The sequence below is a fragment of the Zosterops lateralis genome, assembly GCF_965231275.1.
Source record: "Zosterops lateralis genome assembly, chromosome: 27".
Classification (NCBI taxonomy): Eukaryota; Metazoa; Chordata; class Aves; order Passeriformes; family Zosteropidae; genus Zosterops; species Zosterops lateralis.
This window is the reverse complement of record NC_139787.1, coordinates 100211-122198: the sequence shown is the minus strand read 5'-3', so window position 1 is coordinate 122198 and position 21988 is coordinate 100211. Positions and strand designations below refer to the sequence as shown.

The window sequence follows — 21988 nt, the reverse complement described above, 5'->3', positions numbered from 1 at the left end:
GTCGTGGAATTGTCATGGAATCTTGGAATTATGGAATCACAAACCCCTGGAATCCTGTGGGATCCAGGGGAAATGTGGACTTGGAAGGGACCAGTAAGGACCACCCAGTCCAACCCCTGACCCTGCCCAGGCCGCTCCCGGTGTGTCCCAGCACATCCCTGGGGCCTCTGTCCAGCAGCTCCTTGACCCCCAGGCCCCGGGAGCTCCCGGTGTCCGTCCAGGGCTGACCCCGGGCCGGGGCCGCGGGCGGACGATGGCGCTGGTGGCCCTGGCCGGGCTCTTGGCCAAATTCCCGTCCCTCCGTGCCGGGACATCCCGACCGGTTCCTCGGGTTCCCCGCGGGCGCGGTGCCGGCGCCTCTGGAGCGGCGAGTCCCGACCTGTCCCCAACCACCTCCCAAAATCCCAAATCCACACCCCGACAGCGGCCGGGATCACCCTGCCCGGGGTCACCCTGCTCTGGGTGGATCCCAGGGGTGGATCCCGGGGGTGGATCCCGGGGTGGATCCCGGGGTGGATCCCAGGGGTGGATCCCGGGGGTGGATCCCAAGGGTGGATCCCAAGGGTGGATCCCGGGGTGGATCCCAGGGGTGGATCCCGGGGGTGGATCCCGGGGGTGGATCCCAGGGGTGGATCCCAGGGGTGGATCCCGGGGGTGGATCCCGGGGGTGGATCCCAGGGGTGGATCCCAGGGGTGGATCCCGGGGTGGATCCCAGGGGAGGATCCCAGGGGTGGATCCCAGGGGTGGATCCCGGGGGTGATCCCGGGGTGGATCCCAGGGGTGGATCCCGGGGGTGGATCCCGGGGGTGGATCCCAGGGGTGGATCCCAGGGGTGGATCCCAGGGGTGGATCCCAGGGGTGATCCCGGGGTGGATCCCAAGGGTGGATCCCAGGGGTGGATCCAGGCACTCGGGGTGATCCAGGGTGGCTTTTCCCCAGAGTGGGAACATTCCCGGGGGGTCAGGGATCCCGGTTCTGGGGGAATGAAGGAGCTGACAACAACAACACACCCTGGGCTGGGTCGGTGCCTTTATTGTGGAGCTGGATCCTGGTGGGATCCCCTGGGAATGCTGGGGGTGAGCTGGGGGGGCTGCCAGAGGGGGAACTGTGGATTTTGGGAACGCTGGTCCTGCTCCCGGGGGGGGTCAGGCGTTCTCCCAAAAGAAGGTGTTGCAGGCCACGGTCAGGGCGGCCACCAGGACCACGAACTCCTGGAAATCCACCTCCCCATCGCCGTTCTCATCCAGGTCCTGCATGATCTTCTCCACGGCCCCCGAGTCCTTCTGGGTCTGGGGAGGGGCACGGGGTGAGCCCGGGGAATGGGGGAAAGGAGACCCCCCCCCAGACCCCAAACTGGTCCCAGTTACCTCCAGGAAACATCCCAGTTCGCTCTGCAGCAGCTCCTTGAGCTCCTTCTTGCTCAGCTTGTACTTGTCGCCCTCCTTGCCCGAGTAGTGGTGGAAGACGTTGATGAGGGTCTCCATGGCCCCCTCCAGCTGGGATCCCATGGCTGAGGCTGTGGGACCCCCAGAGTGTCACCCCTGTCCTGGTGCCACCCCCTAAATGTCACCCACTCCCCAAAATGTCAGCAACCCCCCAAATGTCACCCACTCCCCCAAATGTCACCCACCCTCGGCCATGATCCCTCTGGGCAGGCCTGGGGGGTCTCAGGTGGGCTGGGGGCTCTGAGGTGGGGCCCGGGGAGGGTGGACAGAGTCACCTGCGCTCACCTGAGCTCCCCCGTGCTCCGAGTGCTCCCTCCCATCCCAACCGGGCATTTAAATAATCTCCAAGCCCCCCCCGTCCCCCGGGAGGATCCGATACCGGGGCTGGACAGCCCGGCTGGCACCGCCGAGGGGGGGACGGGGCTGCGGGGACACCAACTCCCCGGGGTGTCCCCAGCAGCGCCCCGGAGCCGCTGGGCCACTTTAGGGGGTCTCCTCGTCCTTCAGGGGCTCCCCATCCTTCAGGGGGCTCCCAGTGTCACCCCCTGGATGTACCGAGGTGCGGGAATTTTGGGGACATTGTGAGATCTGGGACGGGCACTCTGGGGACAATCCTCACCCGGGACCGGGGGGTCTCCCCATCCTTCAGGGGGGTCCCCATCCTTCAGGGGGGCTCCCCGTCCTTCAGGGGGGCTCCCCATCCTTCAGGGGGTCTCCCCATCCTTCAGGGGACCCCCCGTGTCGCCCCCCGGATGCCCCAGGGTGCCCCAGGGAATTTTGGGGACGTGGCAAAGGCTGGGACGGGCACTCTGGGGACACCCCCCGGGGACCCCCCGGGTGACCGTGGTGACCCCCCCGTGACCCCGCGGTGTCACCGCCGGCATCCCCCGTTTGTCAGCGCGGCCGGTCCCTCTCCCGGTGCCCGCGGGGTGTCCGGTGTCCCCGGGGCCGGCGGCAGCGCCCGGGGCTATCGGGTGACTCCGGCTCTCAAAGGGCTCTTGTCCGCCTCAAAGGCTCCACAATCTCAAGGCAGGACGTTGCTCCGGCAACGCCTCGGCCGAGAAATCGGATTCCGAGCCGGGCCCGGGCGATGCTGATAAATCCCCGCGGATCCCGTTACGGCCCCGGATCCGCCCGGGCTGGAGCCCCGCGGGCTGCGCGGCGTCCCCGGGGACCCCGGCCCCAAAATCCTCAGCCTCAGAATTCCTCGGGCCCCAGATTCCTCAGGTCCCGAATTGTGGACCCCCTGAACTCCTCAGCCCTCAAATTCCTCTTCCCCAAAATTCTGCAGCCCCTGAATTCCTCAGCCCCTTAATTCTTCAGCCCCCAAATTCTGCAGCCCCCAAATTCCTCACCCCTCAAATCCCTCAGCCCCCAAATTCCTCACCCCCCCCCCCTCTTTGAGACCCCCGCCCATGAGTTGGGACCCCCAAAGAGGAGCCGCCTTTCCCCAGCCCCGGGCGGTGCCGGGCTCCCCATCCCGCCTCCCAACCCTAATTTGGGGCTAATTAATCACATCCTGCTCCCTCTTCTCCCACCTCCCGCATTTCCCGTCCCTGGGCTGGGAAAGGGCCCTGCCTGGGGAGACCCCAAATCTGGTGGTCCTTTGGGGCTGAGCCCCCTCCCCACTGCCCTGGGAATGGGGGGGAAGGTCCTGGTTGGTTTTGGGGGGTCCCGGCTGGGAATGGGGAGTCCCGGATGGAATTTGGGGATCCCAAGGGGCAGCTCAGGACCAGGACAGAGCCCCCTGTTTGGGTTTGGGGCAGGGACGGGGGGGGTTTGGGGCTCCAAGAGGGGTCGGGTCCCGAGCTCTGGGGCTGGGGACACGGGAGGGGCCCCGGGGACACTCACTGGCGGTGTCCCCTGTCCCCCGGAGCGGCTCGGCGGCCGGCAGGATCCCGGGAATGTCCCGGGGAACGTCACCGGGGGGGCCGGGCACTGCCCAAAAATAACCCGGGACAAGGGGGGACAGAGGGGGCGTTCCCAGACCCCCCAAACCCTTTGGGACAGCAGGACCGGGGTGAACCCCAACACTGGGGGGTCCCGGGGGGTCCCAAACCCAGCAGACGGGACAGAGCACGCCCGGCTGGCAAAATTCCCGGGAAAAAAAATCCTCTTTCCAAAGCGGGAGCAGCGAGAAATGCCAAGAGCTTTACACACAACTTGGAACAGGTTTCAGCCACTGCGACTCCCCTGCTCCACTTTGGCCCAGTCAAACCAGTCGCTCCAGTTCGCCGGTGCCGGGGCTGGGCCGATCTTTGTCTCCACGGTCCCATCATCGCGGGGCTCCGGGAAAAGAAGAGGCTTTTCCATGGCCGGGGTTTGGGGCGCTGGGAGGAGCTGCAGGGGCCGCGCTGGGGACACCGAGGTGGCTCCGGGGACAGGCGGTGGCCTCGCGGTCCCCCCGAGGGGACACTCCGAGGGTGGCCACTGCTGGTCACCACGGTGACCATCCCGGGCCGGGGTTCCCAAGCCAGACAGGTTGTGGAGAACCCCAGGAGCAGGATGTGGACACTGAGCCCTGGGATGGACATGGTCACCCTGTCACACGGGGTCCTGTGGTCTTATATGGCCCCATATGGTCCCTGTCCCTGTCCCTGCCCCTGTCCCTATATGTCCCTATATGATCCCTGTTCCTGTCCCTATACTATATGGCCCCTGTCCCTACATGGCCTCTGTCCCTATACAGTCCTTGTCCCTGCATAGCCCCCATCCCTTTCCCTGGACGACCTCGGTCCCTCCCTGGTCCCAGTCCCAGTCCCTTTATGGTCCCAGTCCCTTTACGGTCCCAGTCTCAGTCCCTCCATGGTCCCCTCCTGGCCGTGCCGGGGTCCCCAAGGCCGGGTCACCACCCCCTGCCCCTGGGGACAGTCCCCATGGGGGATCTCAGGGTGACAAAATCCCCGGAGGTGCCTTTCCCTGGTGTTGTGGGGTCACTGCCCCTTTCCTCACCCCCGTCCTGGCTCCCCAAATTCCAGGCCCGGGGAGTCACGGGCCCGCCTGGCTCCGGGGCCGGTGACTCACCCCAAACCTGTCCCGGTCCCCGCCGGGCCTGACTCAGCCCGAGCTTTCCCAAGAGCCCATCTGGGTCCCCTGGTGTCCCGGCCTTGTCCCCACTCTCCGTCATCCCGGGATCCGGATGGGGCTGCAGGAAGACAATTCCTGTCCCGTGAGCTGTGGGGTGGGGACAGGGCCACCCCGGTGTCCCTGGGATCCTCCCTGTCCCCATAGAGAGGTGCAGTGACTGTGTCAGGGCTGCTGACGGTGACACTGCCCACGGTCCCCAAAAAACACCCCGGGGGGCTTGGGGACCCCCAAATCTCCGTTTGCTGCCTTGGGGGGGCTGCTGGCTGCAGCTTTGCTCTTTGTCACGGCTGTGGGTGAGCCTGGGGACATTGGGGACAGTCCTGGGGTCCCTCCATGGGGCAGCCCCGTCCCCCTGTGGACACTCCCCAGGGCTGCCCGTGTTATAAATAAATAAATAATCCCTCTGATTATTTATAATACCCGTTCCCAACCCCCCTAATTAATTCGAATTAATTAGTTTTTACAGAGCCCACTATTAATAGCGATGATGATGATGGTGATGATGATGATGGTGATGTCAGCGGGCGGCTGAGTCACGACTCTCACTCGCTGCGGGTCGAGCCGGGCCCTGGGCCGGGATGTGACACCGACGTGACAGGAATGTCACCTCGGGCTCCGGGGTCACCTCCGTGTGTCCCCACAGGGAAAGGGAGATGGGGGTGACACTGCCCCGCACCCCCCGGAATGGGGCTCGGAGTTTGGATCCGATCAATTCCCGGAGCTCTTTTCCCAGCCTGGACCATTCCGGGAACGTTTCTGGGAAGGGGCCGGGGCGCTGCTCCAGCCCGGGGGGTTCTCTGCCCGCCGCCCCCTCCGGAGGGGCCCGATTTTGGTCCAGTGCCCGGGCGGGGAGGAGCGGAGCACAGGACGGACAGACGGACGGACGGACGGACGGACCGCGGCGCCCGGGCGGTGTCTGCGCGTCCGTCCGGCCGCCCCAGGAAACCCAACACCGGCCCCGGGAGGTGCGGGGGAAACAAAGGCTGCGCTGTCCCCTCCTGCGGCGAGGGTATAAAAACCTCCCCGAGGCTCCCGAAACGTCCCCAAAGCTCCCGGAGCCTCCCGGAGCCGCCCGCAGCGAGGGGTAAGTGGGGACACCGCTGTCCCCTGCCCGTGTCCCCGGGACCACCGGGACCTGCCGGCCCTCATCGCTCGGGGGGCTCGGAGCCCCTCCCGGGCCGCCCCTCTGCCCCTGACCCGGGCCCGGCCCGTGTCCGCAGCCCCGGGGAGTGTCCGGTGCCATGGCCGAGGCCGAGCAGCCCCCGCAGCCCGAGCTGACCGAGCAGCCCCAGGAGCCCCAGGAGCCCGAGCTGACCGAGCTGGAATCCGCCATCGAGCGCATCGTCACCGTCTTTGTCACCTTCGCCTCCAAGGAGGGCAGGAAGGGGACTCTGACCACCGGGGAGTTCAAGGAGCTGGTGCGGCTCCAGCTGCCCCACCTGATGAAGGTGAGCGGGGTGAGCAGCGCCCCGAGGTCCCCCCGAGCTTTGGGGGTGCTCCCGATCCCCGGGACCTGCTCTCGGGGGGCGTTCCCTGCTCCCCCCGCCCCGTCCCGGGGTCCGGGCCTGTCCGAGCCTCCCCCCGCAGGACGTGCCCTCCCTGGAGGAGAAGATGAGCGAGCTGGACGTGAACAACGACGAGGAGCTGAGGTTCGGGGAGTTCTGGAGGCTGATCGGGGAACTGGCCAGAGCCGTCAGGAAGGACAAGGCGGGCAAGAAGTGACGGGGGCGCTGCGGACTGGGGGATGTTCAGCGAATAAAAGAGGTTTCTCTGAGGGCTGAGAGTCGCTGCTGTTCTTGGTGGGGACGTGGAAAGGACCACGCTGACCCGTGCGGGTGTGAGATGAGAAAAAAAGGCGGGGTTATTTTGGGGATCTCGATTTATATAATTTATGGGATTTGGTCAAAGACTGGGGGATGAGAGTGACACTACTCTGACTCCAGTGGTCAGCTTAGAAGTTAATTTAATTTAATTTAATTTAATCCATTAATTTGTCCTTTCCCCCCCGGAAAAGGAATTGTTATTTACAAAATATCAGTTTTTGTTACAATTTGTGAGAAAACTCCATCCCGAGAATGGAAAACATCAGGAGGCTGAAAAATCAAGGGAGACACTTTTGCCCTGAGCCCCCTGGGCACCCAGGGGTGCTGCCTTGGGGTCACCCCGGGATGGACAGGGCCATTCCCAAACCCATCCTCGTGCTGCTCTGGCCTTTGGGGTGACACCCCGAGCCCCACAGACACCTCGGGGTGCCACCCTGAGCCCCAAAACCACCTTGGGGTGCCACCCCGAGCCCCACAGACACCTTCCTGCCCCTCTGGGGGGGCAGAGCTGTGGCTGTGGCCGGGGTGGGGTCCAGGAGATCCCCTGGCAGCGATGACCACAATGACCACAATGACCACAATGACCACAATGACCACATTGACCACAATGACCACAATGACCACAATGACCACCATGGCCACCATGGCCATGATGACCACCATGACTATGGAGAAGAAGACGAAGAAGGAGAAAAAGAAGAAGACGAAGACGAAGACGAAGAAGAAGAAGAAGAAGAAGAAGAAGAAGAAGAAGGAGGAGGAGGAGGAGGAGGAGAAGAAGGAGAAGAAGGAGGAGAAGAAGGAGGAGAAGGAGGAGAAGAAGGAGGAGGAGGAGGAGGAGGAGGAGGAGGAGAAGATGAAGATGAAGATGAAGAAGGAGAAGGAGAAGGAGAAGGAGGAGAAGAAGGAGGAGAAGAAGGAGGAGAAGGAGAAGGAGGAGGAGGAGGAGGAGGCGTTTCCCCCACGCTGGCGCCGGGCCAGGTCCCTGGATGAGCCGCCTCGCCCCGCGGGGCTCCCACTCGCACCGGCCCCGGTATAAAAGCCCGGCCCGGCCGCAGCCCGCGCACACCTGGGACAGCCCGTGCCGCAGGTAAGTGTCCCGTCCGCCCTCGGGTCGGGGGTCTGCGCCCCCGGGACCCCTCCGCTCCCACGCTCGGCTCTGCCACCGCTCGCCGCGACTCTGAGGACTTGTCCCGGCAGCTCCGCCGCCGCCTCATCCCCCGGGGGCTCCTTCCTCGCCCTCCCGGTTTGGAGATGAGGAGGAGGAGAAGAAGCTGAGAGAGCTGAGTTTGGCTTCCTTCCCTCCCTGCCAGCTCCTCCCTGGACCCCCGCGGCAAAGGAGAGACCCCCGGAGAGGAGAGACAGAGAGACCCCCGAGGAGCAGCAGGATGGGCCAGTGCAACTGCCGCAAGAAGCGCAAGGTCCGGTGGGGACAGCGTGACACCGGGACAACCAGGACCCCCGGCGGGGACACTGAGACCCCCGGGCGGGGACACTGAGACCCCCGGGCGGGGACACAGGGACCCCCCAGCGGGGACAACCAGGACCCCCGGGCGGGGACACCGGGGACACCGGACGGGGACAACCAGGACCCCCGAGCGGGGACACCGGGACCCCCGGGAGGGGCGGGACGGGGGTGACCCCGCACGGCCCCGGAGCTCCGGGCACGGAGTGACTCTGGACGAGCCGGGGGCTGTTTTTTGGGGGTTTTTGGGCACGGGGAACTCGCCTCAGTGGATTGAACTCCGGGAGCTCTCCGGGGATGCCCCGACGGCACAAAAAGCTCCGGGTTTTTTTTTCCCTCGGTTCTCAAACGGGACGGGCCCTCCCTGCACCCCTTTGGGGGCTCCGGGACGAGGCTCTGGAGGCTCTTCCCAAATGGGACATCGCGGATGTTCCCAGGGCGGAGCCGCAGGTTTGGGGTCGGTCACTGGCGCTTCCCTCGGACGGAGCCGCGGGAGGGACCAGGGAGTGACCAGGAGTGACCGGAAGTGACCAGGAGGGACCAGGAGTGACCAGGAGTGACCAAGAGTGACCAGGGAGGGAGCAGGAGTGAGCAGGAGGGACTGGGAGTGACCAGGAGTGACCGGGATGGCACCTGGAGAGGCTGTGACACCCAGGGGAGCTGCCCCCCCTGAGACCTGTCCCCCCACTCTGAGACCTGTCCCACCCCTCAGGTGACCTGTCCCACCCCTCAGGTGACCCATCCTCACCCCCTGTCCCCCCCCAGGACTGCCAGGAGCTGACAGACGTGGAAAGGGCCATCGAGACCGTCATCAGCCAGTTCCACTGTTACGCCGTCAAGGGCCAGAAGGAATATCTGACCCCCAACGAGATGCAGGAGCTGGTGGTGCAGAAGCTGCCGCACCTGGGCAAGGTGAGGGGCGGGCAGCAGGAGCTGGGGAGGGGGCCCGGGCTGTTGGCTCAGCCTCATCACCCCGATTTTCTCTCCGCAGTGCGTGGGACCCCTGGAAGAGAAGATCGAGTGCATGGGAGACCCCAATGAGGCCAAGCTGGAGTTTGGAGAGTACTGGGACATGATGGGGGACGCGGCCAAGGGCTGCAGGAGGAAATAGAAGAGTGGAGAGGGGACGGGAAGGGGCCTGAGGGCTCAGGCTCAGCTCCTGGAAGGGCGAGAGGGGCAAAAAATGTGCTCGAGAGGGGAAAAAAATAGAGTCGGTCCTGTCGGAGGATTCCTGGATTCATCCCTGCCTTCCTCAGCTCCATCCTCAGCTCCATCCTCAGCTCCATCCCTGCCCTCCCCGACTCCTTTCCCCGTTCGGGACCGTTCCCTTCCCGCCCCCAGCTCTGCCCCGGGGGGCTCGGGGGGGCGGTCCCGGCCCTGCTCCCTCTCTCCATCCTTTATCCCGACCCCAAAACCCTCCTGGGGCAGCTCCCCCAGCCCCGGAGCGTCACAGCCAGAGGGACTCGGCTCCTCTCCCTCGACCCCCCCTCGGATTTGGGGGTTCGTCCCCCTCCCCAGCCCCGAGCTCTGTCCCCCCCCGGGCACCCCCGGGGCTCTGCCGTGGCCCGGGAACCTCCCTGGATTTGGGGGGTTATTTTGGGATGTTCTCCCCCATCTCCAGGGGGTTCCCGATGGAAGGGGCGGGTTGGGATCAGCTCGGGCCACTCGCGACTATTTTTATTTTGTATAAATTAATAAAGGAAAACACTGGGAAAAAACGAAAAAACCCAAAAAAATCCCAAACAAACCGACCCAGGATGGGGCGACCTCGTTTGTCTTTGGGGCGGGGGGGGGAAGTGGGGGCGAGGAGGGGGTGGGGCTGCAGCGAGGGTGGGATGGGGGTCACATCACTCTGGGGGGTGCAGGGGATGGTTTGGGGTGCAGGGGATGTTTGGGGGTGCAGGGGATGGTTTGGGGCTGCAGGGGGTGGTTTGGGGTGCAGGGGATGTTTGGGGGTGCAGGGGACACTATGGGATGCAGGGGATGGGGGTACAGAGGATATTTTGGGGGTACAGGAGATGGTTTGGGGTGCAGCAGATGCTGCAGGGGTGCAGAGGATGGAGGTGCAGGGGATGTTCTGGGGCTGCAGGGGATGCTGTGGGGGTGCAGGAGATGTTTTGGGGGTACAGGGGATGTTTTGGGGATACAGGGGATGTTGTGGGGCTGCAGAGCATGGGGGTGCAGGGGATGGGTGTGCAGGGGATGTTTTGGGGGTACAGGGGATGTTTTGGGGGTTCATGGAATGTTTTGGGGGTACATAGGATGTTTTGGGGGTGCAGAAGATGTTTTGGGGTGCAGGGGATGTTTGGGGCTGCAGAGCATGGGGGTGCAGGGGATGTTTTGGGGGTACAGGGAATGTTTTGGGGGTACAGGGGATGCTGTGGGGGTGCAGGGGATGTTTTGGGGGTACAGGGGATGCTATAGGGCTGCAGGGGATGTCCTGGGCGTGTCTGTGACCCCCGTGACCATCCCAGGCCTCCCCACACTCACAATAATTCCCTGCTCCTCCCCATCGTGGGGACCCCACAAAATCAGACCCAGCCCTGTGATCCAGACAAGGAAATTTTGGGAATTTTTGCCTCCCGGGCTGAGACCTCTGGGGGGAATCCCAAAATCCTGGGCTTGGGAAGAGCTGCCAGGCCAAGAGCGAGATCCCGACTGTGGGATTTGGGTGTAATTACAGCAAATTGGGAAAGACTAAATGACACAAAGCTGAGAGTGAGGAAACGAGCTGGAGGACCCGGTTTTCCCACTTCTCCTCTCCCAGCCAGGCCCTTCCCACCGAGCTCCACATCCTGGAGGAGTCTGCGGGCAGTGGAGTTTCCCCCCCAAAAAAAGGAGTTTCCCCAAAAGGGAGAGGGCGTGGGCACCCCATCAGGGTAAAAAAAGACCCCAAAACCCCAAAAAAACCCAAAAACCCCAAACCCAAAGTGCTGCAAAGCTCTGGGGAAGGTGATAAGAGCCGGGGGACAGGTCGGGCTGGTGGCGGTGGCAGCTCAGCCTCAGCCACTCTCCGTCTGCTCTCACCCCGGGCCGGATTTCACAACGGGAATTACTATTTATCGTTCCTTCCTTGGAAGCAAATGGATGGAAATTAGGCAGAAAGGTGTGGCCAAGTTTAATTGGAGACAGGAAATGTGTCAGGTCCGGGGTGATTTGGGGGGGAAAGGGGAGCCGGGGCTCCCCACGATCCTCCTCCCCTCACCAGCCTGGGAATGTGCCCCGGGAGTGGGGACACGGAGCCTGTCACACCAGGGAGGACAATTGTCGGGGAGGACAATTCCTGCGACATGAGGCACCACTGGATGAGTCCCCTGGAGGATCTGGAATGTTCTGGAGGTGATGGGAACAGCTCTGCCTCACGCTGAGGACACAACACCGGGACACCCACCCTGGAGGTCACCAAGGTCCCCCAAATCCATCCCTGGACTCTCCTGCAGTGCAGAGCTCATCCAGGTGACACCAACACACCTGGGCGAGCCAAACCCGGGTCAGGGAGTCCCCAACCTCCTCTGGAGGGTCCCAAAACTTGAGAACGAAGCTGGGACACTTCACTCCCAATCAACACGCCCTGGATGCCTCGTAAAAAAAAAAACCTGGATGAGGTTGTGACATCTGCCAGGCAGAGCAGAGCGATGAAAAGGGCCCGAGTGATTCAGGCGCTGAGCTGTTCGCCCCCGGGCTCCGGGAGGGATTCCCACCCCCTCCCGGGATGTTGTTGCATCAACTCCGCCGCCACGACAGCGGCAGCGCCCCCGAGAACAGGTTTGTTTCCTTCCCGACCGAGATTAGGAAGAGGCCGGGGCTGAGAACTGCCATGACAATTTTTTTTTTCCGGGATTGGGGGAAGAGCTCCCAGAGGTGCCGGGAGCGGGTGATGAAGATGATGATGATGGTGATGGTGACTCCCACCAGCCCTAAAATCACCTCCCCGTCCCCGATAAGGAGGAGGCTCGGGGGAATCTGATCTCGGCATCGGATCGCTCTGGGAGGACACACCAGACCTGCAATTTGCCGCGATTTTTTAATTAAGGATGGAGTTTTACGAGTCTCATCCACCCCCGGTGAGGGCAGATGTTCCCAGTGCTGGACAAGGCCCTGCCTGGAGCCTCCAGGAGCTCCCAAAACCTGTGTCAGCCCCTTCCACCCCCCAAAACGAGAGTTTTTGACTCAAATAAAAGATTTTATTTGCCCCCGGTGCCTGGGGAAAGGTGGGATGGAGGAGCCGGGCTCTCCCTCATGGGTGGATTTGCAAACTCTGGGAATTCTGTGCCCTCTCCCCTCTGTCTGGGAGCCCTTTAGGAGCCTTTTGGGGTGTTCCCCCTCACCCCCAAACCCCGGGAAGGCGCCGGGAAGGGACCCCTGCGGGTCTCTGCTCGCTCCGACCCGTCCCAGGTGTCGCAATCCCGGGGAACCATTTCCCAGGTGAAAAAACCCGGCCCGGGAAACGCCCTTGAGGAACGTCAGGGAGGGGTGGGAATCTCCTTAAAAACCCGGCTGGGCCTGCGGGATGGGTGCGAGGTGAAGGAGAGAGCGACGACATCGAGTCCCACCGCCCACGGACGGACGGACGGACGGACGGACAGACAGACAGACAGACAGACAGACAGACACAGCGGGACCCCCCGGCAAAATGCAGGTGGGGACTCCCAGGGAAAAATTCCCGGGATTGGGAACTCGGCCTCGGGACCCTCGGGATGGATTTGGGACTGAGAAGAGCCTCGGGATGTGCGTTGGGAGATGGAAATTCCTGGAATCGCTCGGAGGGACCTGCCCGGGGTCACCGGGAGGGGTCGGGATGGCCGGGACGGGGATCGGCGGCGCCCGCGGGGGTTCCCTGTCCCCGGAGAGCTCGGCCCGGGGGTCTGGCTGCTGGAAAAGGGCGATTTGACAGCGCTGGGGCCGCTCTGTGCCCGCCCTGGGGACATCGGGGACCCGGAGGGAGGGGACCGGGAGGGGACAGAGGTGGCGGGGCCGCAGTGCAGCTGCGGGAGAGGCGCGACCTGCCCGGCGCAGGCAGATGGGGCTGGGGCTCACCCCGGTGCCAGTGTCCCCTGTCCCTGTGTCCCTGTCCCAGGGTGGCCTCAGTGTCCCCCATGTCCCACCCGGCAGTGTCCCCTGTCCCAGGGTGGCACCAGTGTCCCCGTGTCCCTCGTGTCCCCACGATGTCCCCATGTCCCCACGATGTCCCCATGTCGTCCCCATTGTCCCCGGGGCTGTCCCGTGAGTCACCGGCGGAGCAGCCGCAGCAGCCTCGGTGCCCCAAGGCCGGGCTGGGCTCTGCTGGCAGAGTCTGGTGACACTGTGACACCCCTGGTGACACTGTGACACCCCTGACACCCTGTGAGGAGCCGGGACACTCCGGGGGGGTGCTCGGGGTGTTTTTGCTGCCAAAACTCCTTCAGTCCCTGGGCTGGGCCCGGGCTGGAACCGCTGTGAGCCCCAAAGTCACCCTGGTGCCACAACCCCTGAGCTGGGGACAGTCCCCAACCCCCGGAGTGACCCCGGGATGTGACACCAAAGGGACAGGGAGGACTTGGGAGGACACAGGGCCACGCTGAGGCACTTGGGGAAAGGAGCAGAGGGTGGCGAGCCTTTGGTGTCACCTCCCTGGTGAGCCTCGGCGTCACCTCCCCGATGTGCCACGTCCTGGGGCCGGATCGGGCTGAGGAAAGGGACAGGAGCCAAATTCTGGCACGGGGCAGGTCCTGACAGAGCGGGCCAGGCTGGGGACACCCTCTGGTGACGTCCCCACAGTGGGGACAGCGCTGGGCCACCCCGAGGTCACTGTGGCCACCCCGGCGTTGTCACCTGGGCTGGGCAGGGGGAAGGGGACAATGACCCTGGGGAGGGTCAGTGACCCCAGGAAAGGTCAGTGATCCCCAGGGAGGGTTGGTGACCCCAGGGAGGGTCAGCGATCCCGGCGGGGCAGGAAGGAGCCAGGTCCGGCCCAGGTGACGCATTTCCCTTTGTCACCGGGATGTGACGGGCATCGTCCTGTCGAGGCGGCCGCAGTCAGGAGCTTCCTGCCTTGGGGACAACTGCGGGGACACTGAGGACCCTCAGCAGGCAGGAGGGGACACCGGGCTGTGGGGGGGGACATTGGGGACACTCAGGAGGCAGGAGGGGACAGTTGTGGGGACACTGGGGACACTCAGCAGGCAGGAGGGAACCCCAGGCTGTGTGAGGGGACTCTGGGGACACTCAGGAGGCAGGAGGGGACAGTTGTGGGGACACTGGGGACACTCAGCAGGCAGGAGGGAACCCCGGGCTCTCGGGACGGGCTCGGCAGGTCGGGGCCTGCCCCGCCGGGGCCGTTCCCCACGAGCCGTGAAGCAACAGGGAGGGTTGGCCGGTAATTCCTGCCCCGTTCCACCCCTGATGAGCTTCTGGGAACTCGCGGTCCCGGAGCTGCTCCAAAAAAACCCCCCGGGGGGCTCCTCGTCAAACCCAGCGCGACCCAGGCGCGGGGGCGGCGGCCCCGGGGCCGGGAGGGGCCGAGACCAGGCGGGGACATGGAGGAGTTCAGGGGGTTCCCCCTCCCGAGGGGGGCAGAGAGGAATTTGGGGGTGATTTTACAGGAGAGAGGAGATGAGACCCCCCAGGGGGGGATTTTTGGGGTGACTCTGTTGGAAAAGAGACCCCCCCAAGTGTCAGTGAGGGATTTTGGGGTGACTCTGTTGGAGATGAGACCCCCCTGAGGATTTTTGGGGTGACTCTGTACAGGATTTGGACCCCTCCAGGTGTTCACCTTTCCCCAGGGACAGTTTTTACCCACTGGGGGTCCCTGGTGGAGCCCCCCGAGCCCTCCCCTGGCTCTGATGAGGGTCTGACCCCTCTCCCGCCCCTCAGGCCGCCATGGGCGAGTGCACGGACCTGGAATGGGCCGTGCAGGTTCTGGTCAACAACTTTGACAAGTACTCGAGTCGCTGCTGCTGCTGCAAGAACCCGCGACGGATCAGCAAAAAGGATTTCAGGAAAATGCTGAGCCGGGAGCTCAACCACATGCTGACGGTGAGGAGGGGCGTCCTTGGGTCTGGCCCTGGTTCGGGTTCTGGCGCTGGTTCTGTTTTTGGCTCTGGTTCTGGCTCTGTCTGTGGCTCTGGTTCTGGCGCTGGTTCTGTCTCTGGTTCTGGTCCTGGTTCCAGTTCCAGCTTTGGTTCTGGCTCTGGTTCTATTTCTGGTTTTGGTTTCTGGTTCTGTCTCTGTATCTCTCCCTCCGGTTCTGGCTCCGGTTCTGGCTCCGGTCCGGTCCCGCCCCAACCCTCTCCCGCCCCCCAGGACACCGGGAACCGCCGCGCCGCCGACAAACTGATCTGCGACCTGGACGAGAACAAGGACGGGCGGATCAGCTTCCAGGAGTACTGGACCCTGATCGGGGGCATCGCCAGCCCCATCGCGCACATCATCCGCCAGCAGGAGCAGAGCGTCAAACTCACCAAATAACGGGGCAGCCCCCGAAAAACTGCTCCTCCGCGCCCCCCGCTCCGGGATCTGGGGTTTGGGGCGGGATTTGGGGTGGGAGGTCTCGGGGGGCTCCTCCTCCTCCTTTTTCCTCGAGAGTTTCCCCCCAGCTCTGGGATGGGAATTCTGTCTGTCCTCAGCTCCTGCTGGCAGAAATCCCACCCCGAGCAGGACCCCCCTCTGCCCCCTCGGGGGTCCCCCAAAATTGGGGAGGGTCCCATTGGGGCAAAGGGCGACAAAGGGTGACAGTCCCGGTCCCCGGGCGGTGACAGCAGCGCGGGTATTTATTGCGGCAATAAAAATTGGGAGGAGCAGCGGGAGCCGAGCAGGTTTTGGGTTTTTTGGGAGGAGCTGAGGGAGGGGAATCCGCTTTGCCCCGCCCCGGCCCCGCCCCCTCTCATCAGTGTCCCCGCCCCGGCCCCGCCCCGGCCCCGCCCCGGCCCGCCCTGGCCCCGCCCCCTCTCATCAGTGTCCCCGCCCCGCCCGAGGCTGGTGACAAGGCCAGGAGCCCCCACGGGGTGTCAGCGGCCGCCGCCGCCTCCCCACGCCCTGGGCGGGGCCACTGTCACTTTTGTCCCGGGAAAGTCTCGGTGTCCCCATGGGGGTCCCCCAGGGCAGGGGGGCACCGCGACCCCGCACCCACGACCCCAATTCCTGTCCTGTGTCCCGGCACGTCCCACGCGGGATGGGAACAAAGACCCCCGGAGACCCTCGGGGACCCTCGGGGACTCTCGAGGACCCCTGGGCTGGGCAGGGACCCTCGGGGCCCCCCGGGCCGGCAGCTCCGGCTCTTCCCGGGGATTTTCCGCCGGGAAGGGACTCGGCGAGCAGGGCGGGGTCCTCCCGAGCCCCCCACTCCGGGGTACGGGGCTGGTGGAACCGGGACCCCCCCACAAGACCCCGGTACCGGGGAACCAGGACCCCCCCAGGCTCCGGAGAACCGGGACCCCCCGAGCCCCCAGTACCGGGGAACTGGGACCCCCAGCCCCGGGCTCCGGGGAACTGGGACCCCCACAGGGTACGGGGAACCGGGACCCCCCCCCCCCAGTCACCGGATCTGGGGAACCGGGACCACCCCCAACCCCCGGATTTGAGGAACCAGGACCCCCCGAGCCACCGGAGAACCGGGACCCCCCCGAGCCCCCCGTCTCTGACCCCCCGGGAACAGCCCGGGGTCCTGCCCCGCCCCAGCACCAGCCCCGAGTCCCGCTCGAACCGGAGCCGGGGGAACCGTCCCCGTGAGAACGGGCGGGGCCGGGCTGAGTCACGGCCGAGGAATCCCCGCGGGGCGCGGCCGGAGTGACTCATCCGGGCGGGCCGGGCCGAGCCGAGCCGGGCCGGGCCGGGCTGGGCTGGGCTGGGCTGGGCTGGGCCGGGCTGGGCTGGGCCGGGCTGGGCCGGGTCCGGCTCCTCCGGGACCCCCGAGATCCGCCCTGGACCCTCGGGAACCCCCAAAATCCCACTCGGAGCCGCCTCAAAGGGACAATTCCGGGAGTTTTTCCCCTCATCTCGTCCCTTTCCCAGCCCTGGGGGAACCAAATAAACTCCCAAGCCGCAAATAAACCCCAAATAAACTCCCCCACCCCACCCCCCAGCCCCAAATAAACCTCCCAGCCCCAAATAAACTCCAGATAAACCCCAAATAAACTCCTCGACCCCCCCAAAAAACCCAAATAAACTCCCCGACCCCAAATAAACCCCAAATAAATTCCCTAACCCCAAATAAACCCAACCCCCCCCAAATAAACTCCCCAGCTCCAAAATAAACCCCAAATAAACTCCCCAGCGCCAAATAAATGCCAAATAAATTCCTTAGACCCCAAATAAACCCCAAATAAACTCCCCAACCCCAAATATTTGCCTGCTTTGGAGTCTCCGGGGTCCCTGGGGACCCTCAGCAAGGCCGGGACAGGGTAGGGACAGTTTTGGGGGGCCCATCCCATTGCCCCGGGGGGTTCCTGGGCCGATCCTAATGGGATCACACACTTCGTTGGGCAAAAATGGGGTGAGGGCGAAACCCGGGGCTGGGAAAGGCCCTGGGGGGGTGCAGAGCCTATAAATCCCCTCCGAGCCCCGAGTGCTCCATCCCAAATCCTTGTGAGCTGAGCTGAGCTGAGAGGTGAGTCCTGGATCCCAAAAACCCCCCAAAATCCTCCTGGGATGTCCCAAATCCTGATGGCAGCTCTGTCCTGTCCCCTCCTCCACCCTAAAACCCCCTGGGATGTCCCAAATCCCGATGGCAGCTCGCTGTCCCCAGGCTGTCCCCATGGCGTGTCCCCTGGAGCAGGCCATGGCCATCATGGTCACCACCTTCCACAAGTACTCGGGCAAGGAGGGCGACAAGTACAAGCTGAGCAAGGCCGAGCTCAAGGAGCTGCTGAACAAGGAGCTGCCCATCTTCGGGAGCGTGAGTGTGGGGACACCCCTGGGGCCCCTTGGGGACATCTCTGGGAGTCGTGTGGGGACACCCCTGGGGCCCCTTGGGGACATCTCTGGGCCTCCTGAGGGACATCCCTGGGCATCCCTCGGGGACAGTCCTGGGCATCCCTTGGGGGCATCCCTGGGTGTCCGTCAGGGAGATTCCTGGGAGTCGTTCCGGGGACATCCCCTGGTGTCCCTTGGGGACGCCCCTGGGCATCCATTGGGGACATCTCTGGGCATCCCTTGGGGACATATCCAGCTGTTCCTTGGGGACATCTCTGGGACCCTGTGGGGACATCCCCTGGTGTCCTGCAGGGACGTCACTGGGCATTCCTTGGGGACATCTCCGGGTCCTTCTCCCGGGCCAGGAGGAGGAGGACTCGAATTTTCCAAAGGAAATTCTGTTTGTTTTTTTTAAAAAATCCACTGAAATATTTTGTCCGGCAAAAGAAATCACGCTCAGATTTCCATTTTCTTTCATAATTTTCTTTAACCTCTCACTTCCCTTTTCTCAGCTTGTGCTTTCACCCGGGAGGCTTTTTTTTTTTTTTTTTTTTTTTTTTTTTTTTTTTTTTTTTTTCCTCTTCCAAATCTTTCCACCCCCTGGAGGCACTTTTGGTACTTTTTTGGGCACTGCTCAGGTGACTCACTCGCAGAGAGAAGGGAAACCCCTCCCCGAGGCAGAGGAGGGAGAGGGGAGGGAAAGGGCCACTCCTCACCCCAAGTCCTTTTCCCCCCGGACAGAAACAAATGGACGAGGCCGAATTCAAGCGCCTCATGAACGACCTGGACCACAACAAGGACAGCGAGGTGGATTTCAAGGAGTACGTTTGTTTCCTGGCCTGCATCACCATGGGCTTCAACGAGTTCTTCAAGGACGACCCCAGCAAGCAGCACCGCAGGAAGTGACCCCTGCCCGCGCCCGGTCCGGCCCTGAGGGTTTTAATAAAGGATTTCCCTGATCCTGACTCGCATCTGGGGTTCTGGTTGGTCTTTTCCCTGATCCTGACTCGCATCTGGGGTTCTGGTTGGTCTTTTCCCTGATCCTGGCTCAGTTCTGGGGTTCTGGTCGGGTTCCCCCCCACTCCTGGCTGTTCTGGGGGTTCCGTTCAGGCTTTTCCCCCAAACCTGGCTGAGTTCCAGGGGTTCTATTCAGTTTTTCCCCAACTCCCAGCCCTGTTCCGAGGGTCTATTCAGTTTTCTCCCCACTCCCGTCCCCGTCCCGGGGCTCTGTGCCCGCGGGCACCAGCTCGGGGTGACTCACGCCTTCCTCCCTCTCCGTGGGATTTTCCAGGCCCAGCCCCGTTTTATTGGAGATGTTTGGGCACAAACCACCCTCGGATGTTCCCCCCGGACGCTCCTGGGTGCTCGGGGAGGGTTTGGAGCCCCCCGGGTCACAGCGGGGGGATTTGCTGAGCCCAGCCCGGGCCCGGGCGAGGCACCAAAGTGTCCCCGGTGCCCGAATCCCCCGGGACGGGGCTGGGATTTGGGAATCTCGGGGCTGGTTTGGGAAAAGGTCCCTCGGCTGCTCTGCGGCTTCGCAGGGAAATAATCCCGGGTTTAAAACCTGCCCCGGGGCGGGGAGAGCTGGCAGACCCCGACCGAGCCTGTCCCCAGGACCCCAGCTCCTCCCCAACCCCCAGGACTTTCCTGAGCCCTTCCAGCTCCTCCCCAGATCCCCCAGGCCTTTCCTAAACTCTTCCAGGTCCTTCCAGGAGCTCCCAAATTTTCCCTGCCCCTTTCCCAGGCCCTTTATAAAGAAATTCCCACAAATTTCCACTCGCTGATGAGGTTCAGCCAAAAATATAAAGAACTAAAACACCGAAACACCGAAATAAAACACCGAAATATCGAAATAAAACACTGAAACACTGAAATACCAAAATAACTCTGTTACACAAGGGCACCGCCCTCGCCGCCAGCGAACACAAATCGCTGCCCGGGCGACTGAAAAACACACACAACAAATAAAAAATAAAGAATAAAGAATAAAGAATAAAGAATAAAAAATAAAGAATAAAAAATAAAGAATAAAAAATAAAGAATAAAAAATAACTCCCTCAGGACAGCCCCCACAAACCCCGCGGGGTCCCGGATATCCCTGGGCGGGGGGGGGCGGGTGGGGGCAGCACCTGGGCAGGTGCTCACCCCTCATATCCCGGATCCCGGGGGATTGTCCCGGCCCGGAGAACCAGAACCGGAACCGGAACCGGAACCAGAACCAGAGCCAGAACCAGAACCCGTTTTGCCCCTCCTAACCCCAAACCAGCCCCGCTGGCAGCGCCCGGAGCGGGGCGGCTCCCGAGGGTTTTTATTTCTCCTCCTTTTTTCCTTTTCCATCCGTGTCCGGGCGGGCTCGGGAGTGACTCAGGCGGGGTTATAAATACCAGGGCTCGATTCTGACTCCTCTTCCGCCCTGTTCATCCTCCTCTGATCCCCCTGAGCTCTCGGTGAGTCCATTTTCTCTCTCCAGGTGTTCTCCAGGTGGTGCCCTGGCACGGGGAGGCGGAGCGGGAGGTGCCGAGGTGGGAATTCCTCATTTCAGAGGTGAAATCTGCATTTCACCTGCGAGCTGAAAATCTGCATTTCACCTGCCAGGGCTGGAACAGCCCCTGAGCCCCTTTCCCTGCCCGGAAATTCTCTCCTCGTTATTTCCCCATTTATTTCTGATTTATTTGGAGGGTGGGATCGGGGAGGGAAAGGAACATCCCGGGATGTGCCGGGGACCGGGAGGGGCCGTTCCTGAACTGCCGTCACTGAACTGCCAAACTCCTGTGTCCCCTCCCTGTGTCCCATCCCCGTGTCCCCTCCCCGTGTCCCCTCCCCGTGTCCCCTCCCCGTGTCCCCCCCGTGTCCCCCCCGTGTCCCCCAGGCCTGTCGCTGTCCCCATGGCGTGTCCCCTGGAGCAGGCGCTGGCCGTGGTTGTCGCCACCTTCCACAAGTACTCGGGCAACGAGGGCGACAAGTACAAGCTCAACAAGGCCGAGCTCAAGGAGCTGCTCACCAAGGAGCTGCCGAGTTTCAGCGTGAGTTTCATCCCCTCGTCCCGCCGGGAATTCCGGGACATGAAAAACTCCAGAATTTCAGTTCAGAATTCCAGGAATTCGGAGACGTGAAAAACCCCAAAAAGTTTCAGCTCACAATTCCGAAATTGAGGAACATGAAAAAAAAAAAAAAATTAACTTTTAAAAACCTTTCACCTTTTCTTTCCCCCCGGGGCAGAAACAAACCAGCGAGGCGAGTTTGCAGAAGCTGATGAGCAACCTGGATTGCAACAGCGACAACGAGGTGGATTTCCAGGAGTACGTGACCTTCCTGGCCTGCATGGCCATGATGTGCAACGACTTCTTCCAGGACCTGCCCGACAAGACCCCGCGCAGGAAGTGAGGGCAGGACCCGGCAGGTCCTCGGGACACTCCCGGTATCCCCCCGATGTAATTTTGTCATTTCAATAAATTTGCATTTAAATAAAAGAGGGTTTGGCCTCGCTGGGGACTCGCTGGGGTTGTCGCTGCGGGATGTCGCCGTGACTGTCAGCTGGACCGGGGTGGTCCTGGCTCTGGCCCTGGTCCTGGCCCTGGTCCTGGTCCTGGCCCTGGCTCTGGTCCTGGTCCTGGCCCTGGTCCTGGTCCTGGTCCTGGCTCTGGTCCTGGTCCTGGTCCCGGTCCCGGTCCCGGTCCTGGTCCTGGCTCTGGTCCTGGTCCTGGTCCCGGTCCCGGTCCCGGTCCGGTTCGGTCCCGGGGTGGGTTCCGCGGTCCCCGGGCCCTCGCAGCCGCCCCCGGTGCCGCTCCCGGGGTGACTCAGCCCGGCCGGTTCCCGGCGGCCGCTCCCGCCCCGCGGGGATTAACGGGAACAGCCCCGGGAGCGGCTCCGGGAGGAGCTGATGATGCTCGCGGTGGGTCGGGCTCGGTCCCTCCCCTGAAGGACCCCGGTCCCGTCCCCGCCGCCGCCGGTACCGCGGGGTTCGGGCGGCCTTCCTGCCCGGGGCGGGGTCGGTTTTACCGAGCGGGCACGTCCCGGCGCTCGGGGCCCGCCCCCGGTGCCTCCCCCGGGCTCTTCTTCCCTCTCCGTGAGAAGCTTTGAGGGCTCCAGATGTGCCACACGCCCCTTCCAGATGTGGCCGTGCCCCTCCGCCCTCCTCACCCTCAGCTCGGGGCAGCGGCGGTGACACAAAGGGACAGGAGGGGAGGGGACAGCCCCAGGCTGGGGCAGGGGGGGCTCAGGGGGGATTTTTGGGCAAATTCCTGCTGGAAAGGGCGGCCAGGCCTTGGGAAGGGCTGCC

At 63.4% G+C, this 21988-nt stretch overlaps 4 protein-coding genes across 9 annotated transcripts; 3 read left to right on the top strand and 1 right to left on the bottom strand.

Annotated features, from left to right (window-relative positions):
• Positions 1–1017: 1017 nt before the first annotated feature.
• S100A1 (S100 calcium binding protein A1) lies at positions 1018–6056 on the bottom strand. 5 transcript variants are annotated; one of them, XM_083878781.1, is made up of 3 exons: positions 5973–6056; positions 1369–1517; positions 1018–1290 (listed from the first exon to the last, which is right to left on the bottom strand). In XM_083878781.1, the coding sequence occupies exons 2-3, from the start codon at positions 1507–1509 to the stop codon at positions 1147–1149; spliced, it is 285 nt and encodes a 94-aa protein (XP_083734907.1). In that variant the 5' UTR covers positions 1510–1517; positions 5973–6056; the 3' UTR covers positions 1018–1146. The 5 variants fall into 5 exon arrangements, with proteins under 5 accessions (XP_083734907.1, XP_083734910.1, XP_083734909.1 ...); XM_083878784.1 differs by having other exon boundaries at positions 5894–6002; XM_083878783.1 differs by lacking the exon at positions 5973–6056 and adding an exon at positions 5849–5927.
• Positions 6057–7744: 1688 nt separating this feature from the next.
• On the top strand, positions 7745–8932 carry LOC310919431 (protein S100-A14-like; the record flags this gene model as incomplete). The annotated part of the gene is made up of 3 exons (XM_083878793.1): positions 7745–7777; positions 8587–8733; positions 8813–8932. 3 exons carry the CDS (start codon positions 7745–7747, stop codon positions 8930–8932), a joined length of 300 nt encoding a protein of 99 aa, XP_083734919.1.
• Positions 8933–12323: 3391 nt separating this feature from the next.
• S100A16 (S100 calcium binding protein A16) lies at positions 12324–15605 on the top strand. Of its 2 annotated transcripts, none has more exons than XM_083879208.1 (3): positions 12324–12460; positions 14674–14835; positions 15103–15605. In XM_083879208.1, exons 1-3 carry the CDS (start codon positions 12455–12457, stop codon positions 15265–15267), a joined length of 333 nt encoding a protein of 110 aa, XP_083735334.1. In that variant the 5' UTR covers positions 12324–12454; the 3' UTR covers positions 15268–15605. The 2 variants fall into 2 exon arrangements, with proteins under 2 accessions (XP_083735334.1, XP_083735335.1); XM_083879209.1 differs by lacking the exon at positions 12324–12460 and adding an exon at positions 13822–14074.
• Positions 15606–17536: 1931 nt separating this feature from the next.
• On the top strand, positions 17537–21179 carry LOC310919452 (uncharacterized protein). The gene is made up of 5 exons (XM_083878817.1): positions 17537–17692; positions 18451–18592; positions 20180–20231; positions 20579–20732; positions 20929–21179. Exons 1-5 carry the CDS (start codon positions 17552–17554, stop codon positions 21091–21093), a joined length of 654 nt encoding a protein of 217 aa, XP_083734943.1. The 5' UTR covers positions 17537–17551; the 3' UTR covers positions 21094–21179.
• The last annotated feature ends 809 nt before the right edge of the window (positions 21180–21988 follow it).